This window comes from Suillus paluster (genome assembly GCF_016628075.1).
Source record: "Suillus paluster strain FC165 chromosome Unknown EDB91scaffold_47, whole genome shotgun sequence".
NCBI lineage: Eukaryota > Fungi > Basidiomycota > Agaricomycetes > Boletales > Suillaceae > Suillus > Suillus paluster.
This window is the reverse complement of record NW_024537607.1, coordinates 149,161-165,698: the sequence shown is the minus strand read 5'-3', so window position 1 is coordinate 165,698 and position 16,538 is coordinate 149,161. Positions and strand designations below refer to the sequence as shown.

At 48.9% G+C, this 16,538-nt stretch overlaps 4 protein-coding genes across 4 annotated transcripts; 3 read left to right on the top strand and 1 right to left on the bottom strand.

Annotated features, from left to right (window-relative positions):
- The first annotated feature begins 2,750 nt into the window (after nt 1–2,750).
- EDB91DRAFT_1146462 (glycoside hydrolase family 18 protein) lies at nt 2,751–4,690 on the top strand. Its single transcript, XM_041319238.1, has 6 exons — nt 2,751–3,054; nt 3,116–3,127; nt 3,182–3,235; nt 3,290–3,725; nt 3,782–3,878; nt 3,940–4,690. Exons 1-6 carry the CDS (start codon nt 2,762–2,764, stop codon nt 4,509–4,511), a joined length of 1,464 nt encoding a protein of 487 aa, XP_041174845.1. The 5' UTR covers nt 2,751–2,761; the 3' UTR covers nt 4,512–4,690.
- A 21-nt stretch (nt 4,691–4,711) lies between these two features.
- Nucleotides 4,712–9,428, top strand: EDB91DRAFT_1146459 (P-loop containing nucleoside triphosphate hydrolase protein). The gene is made up of 20 exons (XM_041319237.1): nt 4,712–5,006; nt 5,059–5,122; nt 5,178–5,595; nt 5,649–5,936; nt 5,977–6,009; nt 6,066–6,443; nt 6,500–6,800; nt 6,857–7,029; nt 7,155–7,240; nt 7,285–7,333; nt 7,391–7,611; nt 7,666–7,681; nt 7,860–7,947; nt 8,000–8,062; nt 8,122–8,222; nt 8,276–8,546; nt 8,600–8,649; nt 8,702–8,791; nt 8,849–8,888; nt 8,943–9,428. The coding sequence occupies exons 1-20, from the start codon at nt 4,922–4,924 to the stop codon at nt 9,278–9,280; spliced, it is 3,153 nt and encodes a 1,050-aa protein (XP_041174844.1). The 5' UTR covers nt 4,712–4,921; the 3' UTR covers nt 9,281–9,428.
- Nucleotides 9,429–10,440: 1,012 nt separating this feature from the next.
- EDB91DRAFT_583911 (uncharacterized protein) lies at nt 10,441–12,141 on the bottom strand. Its single transcript, XM_041327782.1, has 4 exons — nt 11,785–12,141; nt 11,649–11,735; nt 10,955–11,597; nt 10,441–10,901 (listed from the first exon to the last, which is right to left on the bottom strand). Exons 1-4 carry the CDS (start codon nt 11,945–11,947, stop codon nt 10,625–10,627), a joined length of 1,170 nt encoding a protein of 389 aa, XP_041174843.1. The 5' UTR covers nt 11,948–12,141; the 3' UTR covers nt 10,441–10,624.
- Nucleotides 12,142–12,990: 849 nt separating this feature from the next.
- EDB91DRAFT_1056842 (kinase-like domain-containing protein) lies at nt 12,991–16,488 on the top strand (the record flags this gene model as incomplete). The annotated part of the gene is made up of 17 exons (XM_041314033.1): nt 12,991–13,391; nt 13,446–13,528; nt 13,587–14,180; nt 14,235–14,299; nt 14,367–14,522; nt 14,623–14,715; nt 14,775–14,837; nt 14,911–14,963; nt 15,044–15,075; nt 15,132–15,310; nt 15,367–15,380; nt 15,441–15,460; nt 15,523–15,610; nt 15,671–15,695; nt 15,743–15,988; nt 16,046–16,165; nt 16,216–16,488. The coding sequence occupies 17 exons, from the start codon at nt 12,991–12,993 to the stop codon at nt 16,486–16,488; spliced, it is 2,505 nt and encodes an 834-aa protein (XP_041174842.1).
- Nucleotides 16,489–16,538: the final 50 nt, after the last annotated feature.

Below are 16,538 nucleotides of genomic sequence, written 5' to 3'. Positions count from 1 at the left end.
GTCTATGTCATAAAAACTATTTCGCAAGTATTGCAGATATGTGAAGATATGGTACGGTAAGCGTTCGACTATGAGGGTATCAATCTCGAGGGTACAACATTGATTGACCTCTCGGAGTACTTCTCGAGTCAGAGAACTTGGGGTCGATGCTCCATTTGATCTTCCGGAAATGCGGGCACTCTTCCTTGCACTCGGCTCAGCTGAACCCAAGCGTGCTTTCATCTCGTCTTCCGTGTCAGAAAACTCATCTTCACCGTCACTTTCGGATGACGCCTCTTCCCGGCGCGCGCTCCCCTTCACCCTTTTCGCAGAGGGTTTTTTGCCCCCCGAGTTCGCTTTCTTCCTTTTCTGTGATTTAGCCTTCGGATGCGCCTGGTAATGCATGAACTGATCGAACCACTCCGCACGAAATTAAACGCATTTCATAACGGTGAAGCCAATGACGGGCCTTCCATCTTGGAGTGCCTCCCGAAACCCATCTTTCGTATATTCGACGAAGCGAACTTCGCCCCGCTTCTCCTCAGCATCGTCCACAAGCTCGGAATTCGTTTCTTCGACGCAAATCTTTCCCCACAAGGTCGACAGGATTCCCTCCACCTAACTTTGGATGACCAGAGGTGGGAGTAGGTGAAGTTGGTGCGGCGTAATTTCGCACCGGCGAGAGGTCTCGTACGAACCGAAATATATCCACTCATTCACCTTCCCAGACACGAAAAGGTTGACTGATCCAGTAATGAGCGTGCCATCGTTGAAACGCCTTGTTCCACAAAATACGACGCCGTGCTCTCCCAGGATGAGTGGGAGGTGTGGATTCCATGAACGCTTCAGTGCTATACCGTGAGGCTAGCTTTAGTAGCGGTAAGTTAGGTAGACCCGAGGAGATACGCACCAGGGAGACTTTGTTGACTTCGTAGGACCTTGCCAGTTATTATACGTTGTTTGGTGGCCTCTATCAAGGGTCTGAAACAATAATAGGGATTAGCATGAGTTGACAGAGGGGGAACTCTCAGACGTTAGCTCACGTCACTGATCACGGTGCGCGTAAATCCAACGTTGAATCTGTTTTCTACGGTAACTGGAGGTCCGAGACCAAGGTGCTCAAGATTCCAGATATCGAATTTCCCATCTTCACCCTTGACGAACGTAACATGAAGGTTCACATCGGGTCCTTCTGCTGACTTGATAACCACGGCGATTGTCTTTCGTGTCTTCAGGCTCTGGTTTGATTATAGGACTAGTCCCAGAAGTTCCTGAGTTCTGGGGTTGCAAAGGCGCTGCTTCGGGAGGAACATCTTCACCCATAGCAGAGTGGGATGCGAAATTGTCAGACATGTCTTCGTCATTGTCTTGATGCCGCGTAGCTTCGACGGTAGTCTCAATCCGCTACCCGAAGAATAGCGTCAACATCGAGGTGAAAAAGTGCTCCATACACCGCCAGACTTATTGAGCTTTGAGGATATGATGCAATAAGTATTTTGGGTGAGTAGCTTCTCGTGAAGCTATACACGAACCGTGTGTCCATCAAGCTGCTGCAATATATTCTTCAGTTCATCTTGATTTCAGTGGATTCCTGCTTCACTTGGCGAGCACTTTCGTTATTAGTATCAGAATCGGAACCGCTGAGTTCGATGATGTCGTTTTGCATTTTGGTGGTCGCTGACGCGAACTCCGAGATCGAGGACGTGGAGAGCGCGAGGGCGGCACTGGAAGAGGGCTAAGATATAAAACGGCGACGGCAGTACAAGTTTAGTGCAAACAAGTATTTAGCAAGCTTCAGGACCGTCTCACCAGTATGCTAGGCCTTGAAAGTGGCAGGAAACATCAAGCTTCAATGGCGGGGGATTACGAGACCACGTCGGAAGCATTATTATATGAATTGATATTATTGCCCGATTAACGGTAGATCTCATCTCGCCGGGCCTCATTAAATATATCATGAAGTCGAGGAGGAACGGCTGTCTTCCAGCTCAGAATCTATCTACGGAAGACTACCTTAAACGTGTACATGAACTGCGGTGAGACTAATCTAAGTACCAGTGGTACGATTGGTTGCATCTTCCTGTACACGTCGGAAGACTCAAGACTCATCTTCGCTGATGAGTCGCTTTCAGGCATGTCATCTTCAGGGTAACTTGGCAGCCACTTCGGCTGGGCATGGCGTGGGGGCTTGAATTTGGCAGTCAGCACTGCACACAGGTAATCGAATCTTTGCGAAAGTGCCTCGGGTCTCTTCGCTGAAGCCGTGCGAGAAGGCTGTCCGTTCTTGATGTGGGCACTCAAAGGGCTCCGCTCCCCGTTGCAAAAATAGGAGAAAGGCAGTGACTTTGGTTAGACCTCCAGGACTATGTCCGACTGGATGGCGTGATTCAGTCAGGTGAAATGAATGCTGTTATGGTGCAAAACTTCTTTGTGTCGGGTCCTCGGACTGCAAAATCCAGGAATTTCTGCAGACCGAACACGTAGTTTGATGATGATCTCTGATGCCGAGCAGTGAGCACTGGCCGGTGAAAATTATGAAACCGCCGCTCGGGAACGCTACCAAGCCTGGTCACGATTCTGGCGTCGTCGGCCATTCCTCCGCTACTATATTTTTCGTACGCTGGTGTCGCTCCGCGTTATAGATTAGCAGGGGTTTAAGATGGTTTGCCGGCAAGTGTTGAAACGAAGCAGTACGGAATCGGAACCTATATAATAACGGTCCGGCATGCGCAGCGCGCCAAACTTTGTGGCGAGCTAATTATAGGATGGATGGGTCTTGTGCATGTCTTCGACAACATCATATCAACCAATTCCCTCTGACGAAGGCAGTTCACCCGCCAAAACCGCCTCTCGTTTTCCATCCCGAAAGACTCTTCTTATTTCTGTACTTGTCTGCATCCTCGCAGCATTTGGATCGTATAAAGCGTTCCTTTCGTGGTCTCTTGAACAACCGTCTCCTCAGCTAGACAGTATCAAAGGGGACCAAGCATTAGAGTCTCAAACATCTTCATCCATACCGCCAGCCCCAAGCGATACGCTAGAAATGCAAGGTCAAGGAAAGTACAGCGTTGGATAGTAAGTGTTAACCACTTCTACGACAACCTGCCCGGAGTCCTGACTGTTGCTGTTTTACCAGCTTTGTAAATTGGTACGTCCTTTAATCGGTCAAACACAGGGCGTTTGCCAACGATTGCTCTTATAGGGGGATATATGGTCGCAAATTCCCGCCGTCGAACATCCCTGCCCAAGATTTGACGTAAGGCGCAGTGTCTTCCTCTTCCTTTCATTTTCAAGCTCACCATCCGTTCAGCCACATCCTTTATGCATTCGCTGATCTGAGACCTGACTCGGGCGAAGTTGTCCTCTCTGACGCATGGGCGGACAAAGATATCCATTACCCTGGTGATTCTTGGAATGACGTCGGAAACAACCTCTACGGGAATCTCAAGGCCATCTATAAATTGAAACAGCAAAACAGACACTTGAAGGTCCTTCTCTCAATCGGAGGCTGGACATATTCCCCTAAATTCCATCCTATCGTCGTCAATCCTGCGCTTCGTGCCAACTTCGTGCGGTCTGCGGTTCGTCTACTCGAGGATTATGGCTTCGATGGTCTCGATGTGGACTATGAATATCCCTCCAATGAATATCAAGCTCGTGGCTATACTGACCTCCTACGGGAACTCAGAATAGGCTTAGATCAGCACGCTCAGATGAAGGGAATCTATCATAGATTCTTGTTGACAGTATGTTGTTCAGCTTTAGCTATCTGCCGAGCTTCAATCTGAGTTTTTTTTCTTAGATCGCTGCACCGTGCGGACCCGACAAGTATGAAAAGTTACACGTGCGTGAAATGGATCAGTACCTCGATTTTTGGAATATGATGGCGTACGACTTCTGTATGTTCTGAAACGTTGTTCTGTCCCGAACCCGATTGGCTTACATAGAAAAATACCACAGCTGGTTCCTGGGATTCTGTTGCCAATCATCAAGCCAATATTTACGGTGGACCTATCAGCGCCTCACAGGCGATCTCCTGGTACAGCGCTAACGGCGTTCCTCGCTCCAAGATGGTTCTCGGGATTCCGTTGTACGGCAGAAGCTTCATGAACACATCCGGTCCTGGAGCACCATTTTCTGGTATTGGGCCAGGCAGCTGGGAACAGGGTGTCTACGACTATCGTGCTCTTCCGCTCCCAGGCACGTACATGTTTCAAGATGACAAGGCCCTTGCGAGCTGGTCCCACGACTACCAGAAGCAAGAGATGGTAAGCTTTGACAACGAGCAGGTCGGGCATTGGAAGGGTGATTGGATTCGTCGTGAAGGTCTTGGAGGAAGCATGTTCTGGGAGCTTAGCGGAGACAAAGGAAGCATGCGAGAGGGGATGGAGGGTGGGTGGGGAAAGGACCCAGCGCCTGGTAGGAGCTTGGTTGCAACCGTCAAGAACGCTATGGGACCATTGGACCTGAGCCCCAACTGGCTGAGGTACGAGGGCAGCCAATTCGATAACCTGCGCAGTGGTACCATTTAGTCTTATCGGTCGCATCACAACACACAGAAGATTCACGTCTGTTTCCAGGACGATTACTGTAACATCACAAGCACTTCATAGAACTTTGTACGCATTAATACTGTACCATTTCATTCAATTCCATAGTCACGCGTAACACCTGTATCATGTCACGATCACACCGCAATGTCACGCTGTGCAAGAAATTTTGAGTGGGCGCATCTCAGGCTGGTCGCCGTCCCTCTCGGCTTTCAACTGTATTCTCATTTCACGACTTATAGATCTTGAACAATAATCGGAGGCATCCTACACGGAGATTCAACTTCGATCTCGCTTGTATCATCAGTGCTCAAGTTCAAATAGACTGGTTGACTACGATTTATCTTCTAATCGCACAATATATCCTAGGACCTATATCCTGAATTTCTCAGATGTCTCCCGCTGTAATGACCACTCCTTCAGAGTCGGAATTTGCCTCGATCATCGAAGCTTTGCGCACGGCACCATCAGGCCCAGGTCTATATCCCATGATTTTCTTAAGAGAACGAGCTCACCATAATCCGTGTAGACGCCAAAGCAGCAGCCGACAAGCTCGCCCTCGCTGTTTCTAAAGCAGGTATCGAAAGCTTGGTGTGCGTCCATTTTCTTTGCGACCTATATAAGATGGCTGCATCTAAAATTCAACAGCGATCAAAATGTAATCAATATCCTTCATGACTTCGCACTCAATAAGAAGTCTGGATGGGAACGAGAATCTGGTGGTATTGCATTCCAGTCATTAGCCGCTGTTCTCGGTCCCCCAAGTGCACCTCTACTTCTCCCAAGTCTTCATGTTCTCTTCGATTTGTTGTCCGACAAAGGGGAGGTCGTTCGGACTGCTTCATCGGCCGCAACGAAGGCAATCCTTCAGCTTCTCCCCCCAGAAGCTACACGAACAGTTTTCGGAATTTTAGAAGATATTTTAGAGAAAGGAAAATGGCAAACAAAAGTCGCAGCCCTAGACGCTCTCAAGAGTTTTGTGGCTCGCGCCAAGGACTCAGTGGCTGATGAACTTGGTCATATCCTACCCAAGGTTGAGGTGGCAATGCACGACACAAAAAAGGAGGTGTGTTATGGATGCTCCTGCTCTATCTTACTCCGCCGACCAAATCCCTGCAGGTCGCTTCTGCTGCCGTCAAGTGCGCCACTTCTTTGTGCACGACGCTCGCAAACCCCGATCTCGCACCTCACATCTCCGCTCTGGTTAAGTGTATGTCCAATCCCGATGCAGTGGCTGCTTGCATAAAGGCACTATCATCAACGACTTTCGTCGCCGAAGTCACGGCACCAGCGTTGGCCGTTCTCGTACCATTACTCCTCCGCGCACTGAATGATCGTAGCATGGAAGTGCAGCGGCGTACAGTTGTCGTTATCGATAACTTAGTCAAACTGGTCAGGAATCCCGTGGTCGCCGCAAGATACCTTAGCCCTCTCGTAATGGGCGTAGGAGAAGATTGCCCACGGCGCCGCGTTTCCAGAGGTTAGCTATACTCTTTTTATTGCATGCTTTGTGAATTTCATTTTGCCTTTTGCAAGGTCCGTGCCTTCGGCGAGACGGCACTTAATACATTGCTCAAAGCAGGTGCATCTACGTCGGGGACGCCACCGACTCGTGATGTCAGCAAAGAGGTGGCAAATATTCTTACCATCTTATTAACACTGCTTCCTTCAAACCTTGTTATTCCCTCTGCAACTGGGCCAAATGGTCCGCCGCGATCTGCAAAACATCCTCTTTTGGACCAATCTTTGCAATTCCAGGGGTCCATGGTTGCTGACCTTGTCTATAATCGGCGTTTTCAAGATATAGAAGTATGGAAACGCTGTGTAGGTGTGTATATGACATTCTGGCTGGGGGCAGAGGGATCTGCCACCTTTGCGGAATCGGCACGGGCTCATTTCCGTGCGGTCGATCAAGTGTGTAGTTCAGCTCTGCTCTGCGAGGAAACTTTTCATCATCCGGCATTATCCAGGTGAAACATAAATCTGCGCATGACGAGCACAATGGCGAGGGCGAGCTTCTGTGTGAATCATTGTTTTCTCTCGCATACGGTGCACTTTTACTTCTCTCGCACACAACACTCCGGCTGTACCGCGGGCGCCGTTATGGCATCCTCGGAGCGAATGGGTCAGGGAAGTCGACGCTCATGCGCCAACTTCGAGACGGGAAAGTGGAAAATTTTCCACCTCAAGATAAATTACGTTGCGTCATGGTGGAGCACTCCTTGCAGGGTGAGGACACGTCCCTGTCTGTGTTAGACTTTGTAGCGGCAGGTCAGTACATTTATTCGTCGATATTATCCTCCGTGCAAGCGATTGATTTGCTGCAGACAAAGCTCTGGCTGAAATTGCGCGTTCTAAAATACGAGAGCAATTGTTGGAGGTTGGATTTGATGACGAGCGGCAGGCGGACGTAGTTGGTGGGTTGTCCGGTGGTTGGAAGATGAAGCTGGAGTTAGCCCGTGCAATGCTTTACAACGCCGACCTTCTCCTTTTGGATGAGGTAAGAAAAGGTTATATTCTATTGTTCTAGCGTTAGCTGACCTGGAACCCTTTCTGCAACTGTAGCCCACCAATCACGTTCGTGACCGGATTATCTCGGCCTCCATTAACTGACGTCTTCAATAGTTAGACCGGGCCTCCGTGCAATGGCTTGAGAAATATCTCATCGCTCACAAAAACGTTACTTGCATAATCATCAGTCACGATTCTGGGTAAGTACGTTTGCCCCAAGATTCAATCACTAATTCCACTCTAGGTTTTTAGACAATGTGACTACTGATATCATACACTACGAGTCCAAAAAGGTAAGGTGCTCCCCGGTCGACATTTGAACGCCGACCGATTTACTCCCTTCGTCGTAGCTCGTCTATTATCCGGGGAACCTTTCGTCGTTTGTGGAAAAGCACCCGGAAGCTAAATCATACTATACCCTGGCGGCGACATCTGTCAAATTCTCATTTCCCCCACCTGGCTCCTTGATGGGCGTTCGTAGTAACACTCGCGCCATTTTGAAGATGTCAAATTGCACATTCACGTATCCTGGCCGGTCGCAACCTTCGTTAATAAACGTATCCTGTGGTGAGTAATAATTTATGCTTCTAATTGTGATATTGCCTCATGCACTCCACTTCTCAAGCCTTATCACTCTCCAGGTGAGCTGATTTCCTCCGCAAGTCTAATCGAGCACTCTAATTGAACGTGTTTCATTGTCGTGCAGCCGAGTAGGCATAATCGGGCCCAATGGCGCAGGCAAATCGACTTTGATCAAACTTCTGACGGCAAGGATCATGATCTGATCGATGTATCCCCTTAATGACACATTCACTTCAGGGCGAGACCGTTCCTCAAGAGGGAATTGTATACAAGCACCCAGCTCTTCGTGTTGGTTACGTCTCCCAACACGCCACTCACCATATAGGTAAATTCTTATCTACCACTACAGTTTTTTAAGTAAACTAACCTACCTTTAGAACGTCACTTGGAAAAGACGCCCATTGGCTATATTCAGTGGCGTTTCCAGGACGGTCACGATCGTACGTCTTTAAAGGTTCTCTGCCACCGTCTCATTAATATACTTTCGTAACCACATCAGGCGAATTGCTGGAGAAGGCCACTCGTGTTCTGACAGACGAAGAGAAGGCCATCCTCGATCAAGATTGGGTTGGAAGGAATGGCACTAAGCGCAAATTGGAGGTTAGTATCACATTGCCTTGTCGACCTGATTGCCATATCCTAAAATTATACAGCTTATTATGGGTCGCCAAAAGTTGAAGAAGACCCTTCAGTATGAGATTAAGTGGCGCGGTCTTGACCACAAGTTCAATAGCTGGGTGCCCCGTGATGACTTGATGGCCAAAGGATTTGGAAAGTTGGTGCAGCAATTCGACGATCTGGAATCCTCGAGAGAAGGTGCAGGGACGCGTGACACATCTGCTCAGCTTGTGCGCAAACACCTCGAAGATATCGGTCTCGATGGGGACATCGCGCAGTATAATGAAATTTCGGGATTGTCGGGAGGTCGTTATCAAGCATTGCATTTGTTTCAGCCCACTAACCTCAGACTCTGACAGGGCAAAAAATCAAGTTGGTCATTGCAGCCTGCCTCTGGAATAATCCCCAGGTTCATTGACCGACCGGTTGTCATGATGATGTGCTAACGTCATACTTTGTAGGTTTGTATCCTTGACGAGCCAAGTAATTTCTTAGATCGTGAGGCGCTGGGCGGCCTTGCGGTGGCCATCAGGGAATGGGGCGGCGCGGTGGTGAGCACTAAAATAAATACTAAAGTGGGATCCATGAGTTGATCTAGAACCCCTTAGGTCATCATCTCTCACAATCACGAATTTGTCTCGGCACTGTGTCAGTCTCGCGCCGATCTTGTGTTTCGCATGTTTTTCTGATGCAGATTACCAGGTCCTGAAATCTGGCAAGTTGAAGCAGGACGGATGACACATCAAGGAAAGGCGGCCGTTGTGGAGGATGCATTTGCTGATGCAAAGTCCCCGAAAGGCAGCGGTGCTAATACCCCGGCTCGCTCGCGAGTGCAGAGTCCTGCTGTTTCGACTTATGGCACTCCTGCAGCGAGTGGGGCTGAAGATTCTGCTGCCGCAAAGGGTCTTGTCAAAAAGAAGAAAAAACTTACACGCAACCAGATGAAGGCTCAGGAGGAACGCCGCAGGCTGAGAAAGCTCGCATGGCTTACACATGGTGGCCAACGGCCTGAGGACACCGACAGTGACGTTGACCCTTGAGATCGAGCAATGTGAAATCTGGTGTTGTGTTTTTCAGGGGGCATTTCATTCTGATGGGCCGACTTCCGCGGATGCATTTTGTCAAGATCTCGCTTAGATTACCTACTTTACATGCTGTGAAGTAATAGATTTTCCGTTCTGCCAAGTCGTTCAACGGAATATTCAGATGCGGCGGCCCACTGCCACGTAGTGTAGGCGACGCAAGGCCGGCTTGTACCCTCTTGTAACGAGGCACTTCACGCATGAGATCAGCCGCGCCCTCTCCAGTGATCACATTCCAACGTGTCGAGTTTTGGTGGTCTCTTACATTTCAATGATCGTTGTCAAACTCGCGAGGTCAGTCCGATCACCGGGACATGTGCTCGAGCAAAAATCCCTATGATTAGTTGGCGAGAAGTCGAGTAACTAATAATATTAGATTGACGCCAGTGACAATCATTATTCGGCTGTGTCCGAAAGCATCGATGAAATTAATATTGTAAACCTTGAGCTTCGTCCTCCATACATATCTCGAATAGTTCGTATCCTTGTTTCCAAAGTTATTAAAATAGCGCAAAGTTTCAGCGCTCTACGCGTCAAGCTTCAGCCGCGGGCCATCAGAAGAATTTTTTGGAAGGACCGCGAAGGGGCTGCCCGAGTAGCAAATGATCGACAACACAGATTCCTTCTCGTGCGAGTCTTAATCGTTGCTGCACAAATATGTCAAGAGATCACCCTGACCGTGGAGCTGGAAATATTCCTGCGACACGGCATGACGGAGGTGCTTGCTGGACCGCTCATGCCGGCGCACTTGTGCACTTATAGGAGAAATCTACTGCAGGCAATCTTATCGATGGCAATATTTGCGCTGATCAGCCTTCAGCCGCACGGCATCAGACTTGTGTTGTGGCAGCATCTGTCATGTTTCACGTATTATCAGGTCGGCCTCTAGGATAAACCGAACAGAGATTCCCTGCATACTTAAAAAAAGTCCGTGATTCACGACCTTCTAACCGCGGACCTCCGCGACAAAATCGAGTAAGAACAACGTGAGCGATACGTGTGATCAAACCAAACCTGAGAGAGTGGATAAGAACATCATAAGTACATAAAAACTACGGCGACAGTGCATCAAGGAGGCAGGTACAAGTAGACGGATGGAAAAGGACATCAGATCTTTGCGTGGGGGTGATATGGATATATAAAATTCAATATGAATGGGTATTAAGGGGCTAGCGAGTAAGTTAATACGGTGATAATGAATGATCGAGGTCCTGAATGCAAAAGGATGACGACGCTTCTGTTATGAGGAGAGAATGAATCTAGCTGAAATGAAAGACATGGTGTTTAGGCAACGATCAATACTCAGTAGCGACCGGGTTGCTGCCATTTACGAGGATCTTCTTCGCGTCGATGGGGGATAGGTGACCGGCTGTCCTGTGCCACGGACCGAGCGTCCTGATTTGAACGCGAAATGTATGAGGAATGAGGGACGGTCGTGGGGCTGATGCTGCCGCCACCAAATGAAGTATGCGATACTTCGTCAGTCTGAGATGACATGTTAAATGGTTGATGGGGAGTCGACACTGATGTCGACGACTGTCGGGTAGTCTGTCTCATTGACTGCCGCTTATTTTGGAACCTATGGAAATGAATGAGCGCCGATCTTTCAATCGTGTAGACATATACACCAACCAGATCTGGACGCTCCTGGCTGACATATCTAGTTTCTTGGCGAGCTCTGCTCGTTCCTCAGTCGAAGGAAACGCAGTGCGAGCGTAAGTTTCGTTCAGGACTTTCAACTGAGCGGCGTCGGCTCTCTTACGCTTTTTCTTAATGACAGGCTCATCATTAACCATCATTGGAGCAGGCTCTTGGGTTAGCACTGAGTTGGTGATTGGGCCTCGGGCGTAGGGGGAGTGGCCATGCGCCTCGACTTGTACAGGCATACCTCGCTCGGCCCCCGGGTACATGCCGATGGACATCTGCTGGGAGTGATGCATCGATGAGATTTGACTGGAATGGTGGTGACGTGGATCAGGGACGGGAGGATATGAGTATGATGAGGTCTGAGGTGGGTAAGGAGCGGAAGAATACTCGGTAGGGTAGGTAGCGGTGGGCGAGCGGATATCACCATAGTTGGAGACATGAGGTGCCACTGCACCGTAACTGCCCTGGTATCTTTCGGACACGTTTAATGGAGGCAACTTGCGAGAACCGTGAGAATCGGCAGGGATCGTCGGTGAGCTGCGGGGAGGATAGCTCGAGTATGAAGCTTGAGGAGGATATCGGTCATAGTGTTCATAATAACCTGAATGCTGTGGGGCAACTGGTACCGCTTGAAACAAGATTGATGAGCGTGTGATCGGGGTATGTGACGTAGACATACTAGAGGACCATTGACCATAGGTTGAAGTGCTATGATCACTTTTTCCAGGAGATGAACGTTGCTGGGAATATGAAGGATAGTTGGGAGCTATACGCGAGTTGAGCATATTGGATGAACACTAGATAGAAAAACAGACCTGAAGAGGGTGAGGTTGGAAACGCTGAAGAAAGAGGAGGGAGCACAGTTCGCCCACCCTGTCCCGTCTGGAAAAAACCACTATTTTGAGAATCCCCTCCAGGAGGGCTTTTGCGGGCCTTTGAAAGGCTTGAGAACAAACGATCGTCCCTCGGGTTTGTCATAGTAAGTTAAGCAGATAGGCAAAAGAGGAAGTGAAGAAAATTATGGTTCAATGAAAGAAGAAATCGATGTTGTTTATATAGTATGAAAGGAACACGCGCTGAGCATGCCAATTGCCCGACGAGCGAGCGAGCAAGACCTGCGGCACGAGAAGGCTGTGACTTTAGGATGAATCGATCAGGGCCGTTGAATGAACGAGGTAAACATGAACACCGGCAAAGGTATAAGTACACGAGGCGTAGATGTGCAAACTTGGTAAGAAAGGTAGGATGAAGCGTGTTTTTTTTTAAAGTCTGCGGAATGAGGACCTCGTTAATAAGTAGGCTTGAAATCGGAGTAAAAGTACTTAGTAGTACTTTGGGCGTCAAGTTGATCATCCGAACTTGGTTCCTAAGACGTGTGTGGTTTATTGTAAACCCCCTTCGTAAACCATTCGTTAATCTTCGCGGTCTTTCATTTTTTTTTTCCGCTTCGAAGTTTCCAAAGTCGAGACGGACCGTAATACTTAAGGGAAGCACTGACGCGTTGGAAAAGCTGTGTACTTCTCTGTGCAACGCGGAAATTGCATTGTTGACATCAATGCCATCGAGATCGGTAAAAATGGCCTCGTGGCCTTTCCTGGTGCGGACACCTTTCACTTGAGTAAGTGTTTTGCCAACTAGTTATTTCCCACAAACGGGTAGCTCCGAATACCGCAGAGGTGTAAAAGGCTAGGAACTCCATTACTAAACAAGCTTACTCTTTGTTAAACCTGATCGAGCTTTTTTTGTGTACTCAGGCTTGTGTGGGATGAAGGGCGAGTCTATTGGTGGAGATGAAAACTAACCCATAATCTCAGATCTATAATGATTTACCCCACTCGGCGGGTAACAATAGTGACCGCTTTACAAGTCGGATAGAATACATACTTACTTCAGATTGAAAAAATATTATCAACTTAATGAACATTTATGATCTATGTATTTATGTCACATGACCATTACCGGAAATAGATACGACATAAGTTAATCACTGCTCAGCTCAAGTGCCATCCAAGAGCATCGGAATGGCAGCATCATCTCGCTTATTATCAAAGCCTCCAAAGTCCAATAGAAACTACGATGATGATCATATTCCTTCTGATCTTGTTCCCCGAGTATCTTATGCAGCATATCCATACCCTGGGTACCTGCCGACTCACGATGATTATGAGGACACTACACCTATGCTGCCGGCTGGCACTCTCCTGCACAAAGGCTTCTATGATTTACTCGCAATGATCCCCACACCATCCCCATCCCGATTTCTTTGGGGTGGCGGCGGATCACCCACTGACAGGGAGCTTATTAGTGCAGGTCAACGTCATGAGGATATCTCCCATCACATACCTGCATCTTATCCTTCTTCGCCCCTAAAGAAGGGCAGAAGAGTCAGTAAAGCTATGGTCTCCAGGCCCACCGGTTTCGTGTAGGTTATATTTTAGTATTCAACATTTACTACATCCCAACAAGGTATTCGTAGGCATCTTGTCCACGCTTCGGACGCCGGTCAGGCAGAAGCGCTCTTGACGCGTTGGGGTCCAGATGGTTTGGGAAAGCTCGGAGGTCAGCCATCAGCGCATTATCCACTTATGTTCTCCGCTATTCTTACCTGGCACCTCAGACCCACGTTGGGCAGATCCAATAAAGTCACGAGTAAGGCAGAGCAACCAAGCAAGGGCGATTAACGAGGTTATCAACGCCCTTAAACCATCCCAAGATAGCGCAGGGCGGCCACCTCCCCTTCGGGTCATGAACGGAATCAGCACTACTACTTCCTCCACCATCACCACAGCTGCCCGTGAAAATGTCCGCTTCTCACCCGTCGATGACTTCCCCGTACGCCCAGATAATTCCACCATAAAATTTGGCGGAGGCCTGAGGGCTCACCCGGAAGTTGGCGAATACGACGATGACCTGACCCTTACCCTTCCTGGACCTTCACCAAGGCCGATTACTCCCTCACTGGCTACCTTAGAGAAGGCCGTCTCCGCCCGGATCTACTTTGAGAACCTTTACTTTCCCCTCCTTCGGCAGCCTCCTTCTCGAGAACAACGGAGAATCGCCATGGAAAAGGATATGGTTAGCATGCGCTTGAGTGAAGATCAGAAAGAAGGTTTACGTGCTCACTGGCGCCGAAACGAGACTGAATACCTTCGTGAACGCAGAAGCAAAGTTGATGCAACAGCATTCATCAAACTGAAAACTATCGGTCATGGTTGGTTGACCCATGTCCCTGAAAACAGCATTCTCACACCATACTATCGATCAGGTGCATTTGGGGTCGTGTCCTTGGTTAAAGAACGAGTCACGGGACAGTTATTTGCCATGAAACAGGTTCTTTGTTTCCATTTTAATCTCTCCATACCGCATTCATATTAATTATTCATTTCACTATCACTAGCTCAGGAAGAGCGATATGCTTCGCAAAGGGCAAGAAGGTCACGTCCGTGCAGAACGTGATATCCTGAAATCTGCGTCGCTGGTCACTTCTCCCGGTGGCGCGGAGTGGATTGTGAAGCTGCACTATAGCTTCCAGGACCGCGATAATTTGTACTTGGTCAGTAGCTCTAACCCCGATTTCCGCCATCGTCCTAAAAATCAGACAACCATGACTCACTGATTTCATTTGTATTTCATATCTCGAACAATAATAATAGGTATTGGAATTTATGGGCGGTGGAGATCTCCTGAATCTTTTGATCGAGAGAGACGTTTTCGAGGAAGACTTCGCTCGTTTCTATGTCGCTGAGGTTGGCATCTTCTTTTTCTCATAGCACACTTTGTTGAACCACAGGCACATTTACCCCAGATGATTTTAGCCATTGAAACCTGTCATAAACACGGCTTCATTCATCGTGACATTAAACCTGATGTGAGTATGATTTTTTTTAAAGATTAAGGTCCGCTGTAGATTGATAACATGGCTATCCATTTCCTTCTGACAGAACTTCCTGTTTGATCCGGAAGGACATATTCGTCTGAGTGATTTCGGTCTTGCGTGAGTAGGAGGAATATTAGCGGAACTGACTCACTTCCCCGTCCTCGTTTCTGAGTGCTAAATATGTACTGACTCCGCAGGACTGATTTGCACTGGGCCCATGATACTTCCTGTCAGTGCGGAACACACTGGGTTTACGGAACATGTCATTGATACGGATGGCCGTAGATTACGAACAACAGCGGCGTCAGTTGCTGCACAAGCACGGGATAGATCTTGAGGACAGCAACGGCATAGGGGATGGCACTAGAACCAAGCGTATGGACCGCAAGGACGTCGAATTACTGATGGGAGACGGAAACGGGCAAAGTGGCATATTTACTTGGCGGGAGAAAAATCGCAGGAAGGTACGATTGTCCATTATATTTCCGTCTTGTGCCTCACCCTGGCTGTCATGCTGTAGCTAGCCTACTCTGTGTAAGCAATGGACTCGTAGTATACAACGTGATTCTGAACGTCCATTCTTCGGACCCATAGCTGCGGGACAAATTCTTACAGTATGTGGCCGCTTTGTCCGTGTTATTTACCCTATGTTGCTATGCTTACGCCTTCTATCTAGTGTCTCCAGAAGTCATTAGGGGCCTTGGCTACTCGTTTTCTTGTGACTGGTGGAGCTTGGGTGTCATCATGTTTGAATGCCTGTATGGGTAAGCTTCGGTGCATTGTATATCCGGTGTACCGCATGTTTATGAATACATTTCGCCCAGATACCCCCCATTCGTTAGCAACTCCGTAAGCTTTTCGCACCCCAGTTTATCTGTGGCTGACTGCGCGGGCAGCGACACGTAACTCGCCAGAAGATTCTGAACTGGAGGCAATCCCTCAAATTCCCCTCTCGCCCTCATGTCTCGGGTGAGGGCGTGAATCTGATGCAACAGCTCCTTTGTGAGCCGGAGGATCGTCTTGGAAGTCAGGTTCCGGCATCTGTGTCGCGGCCAGATTCCCTCGCTGTTCACGCACGACGCAGCGGGTTCATCTTGCCAGGGTCGACGTCTGGCAGTGTTGATGGCGCAGATGCAATCAAGGTCTGGCGCCACTTGAGCTTCCGTTCGCATTTCAATTGCTGACGTGCAGGCTTGAAGGCGCATCCCTGGTTCCGAGGCATAGATTGGGAAAATATACACCATCATCCTGCACCATATCGCCCGGATTTGCAGAGCCCAGAAGATACGCGACACTTTGACTCCGACATCCCACCAGAGGTGAGTCTTCCGAGATGTTTCGTCGTGTCAGGCATTTAAATTGTACCCAGCCTTTGGCTCCGGCTAACGGGGCACCGGCAGACGCGACAAAAGATCCTCTGCTCAGGGACAGGGTCCACGGGGAAGAGATTCTGAACGTCCGCAAGGCCCTCGCATTTGCGGGGTTCACGCACAAGAGTCCTCGAGCGATCAGTTACGCTCGTGCTGATCGTGCATTTGATGTACAAGCGGACATTCCAGGCCCAGAACGGGTGGTCGAACGGGGTCGTTCACAGTTTCGTAGTGTACACGAGGCTGCCACAGGCCGGGCTATATCGCTTTAATGCCAGTGCACGTTTGGAGACCCTGAGAGGGTGGCTGTGTGGCTGAGATG

Coding starts and splice junctions, on each gene's coding strand:
- EDB91DRAFT_1146462 (XM_041319238.1), top strand. CDS start 2,762: ATGTCTTCGACAACATCATATCAACCAATTCCCTCTGACGAAGGCAGT. Junction 3,236..3,289: donor ATCCCTGCCCAAGATTTGAC/GTAAGGCGCAGT, acceptor CCATCCGTTCAG/CCACATCCTTTATGCATTCG. Junction 3,726..3,781: donor ATCATAGATTCTTGTTGACA/GTATGTTGTTCA, acceptor TTTTTTTCTTAG/ATCGCTGCACCGTGCGGACC.
- EDB91DRAFT_1146459 (XM_041319237.1), top strand. CDS start 4,922: ATGTCTCCCGCTGTAATGACCACTCCTTCAGAGTCGGAATTTGCCTCG. Junction 5,596..5,648: donor TGCACGACACAAAAAAGGAG/GTGTGTTATGGA, acceptor AAATCCCTGCAG/GTCGCTTCTGCTGCCGTCAA. Junction 6,444..6,499: donor ATTTCCGTGCGGTCGATCAA/GTGTGTAGTTCA, acceptor GGCATTATCCAG/GTGAAACATAAATCTGCGCA.
- EDB91DRAFT_583911 (XM_041327782.1), bottom strand. CDS start 11,947: ATGACAAACCCGAGGGACGATCGTTTGTTCTCAAGCCTTTCAAAGGCC. Junction 11,736..11,784: donor TCCAACCTCACCCTCTTCAG/GTCTGTTTTTCT, acceptor ACTCGCGTATAG/CTCCCAACTATCCTTCATAT. Junction 10,902..10,954: donor GCCAGGAGCGTCCAGATCTG/GTTGGTGTATAT, acceptor TCATTTCCATAG/GTTCCAAAATAAGCGGCAGT.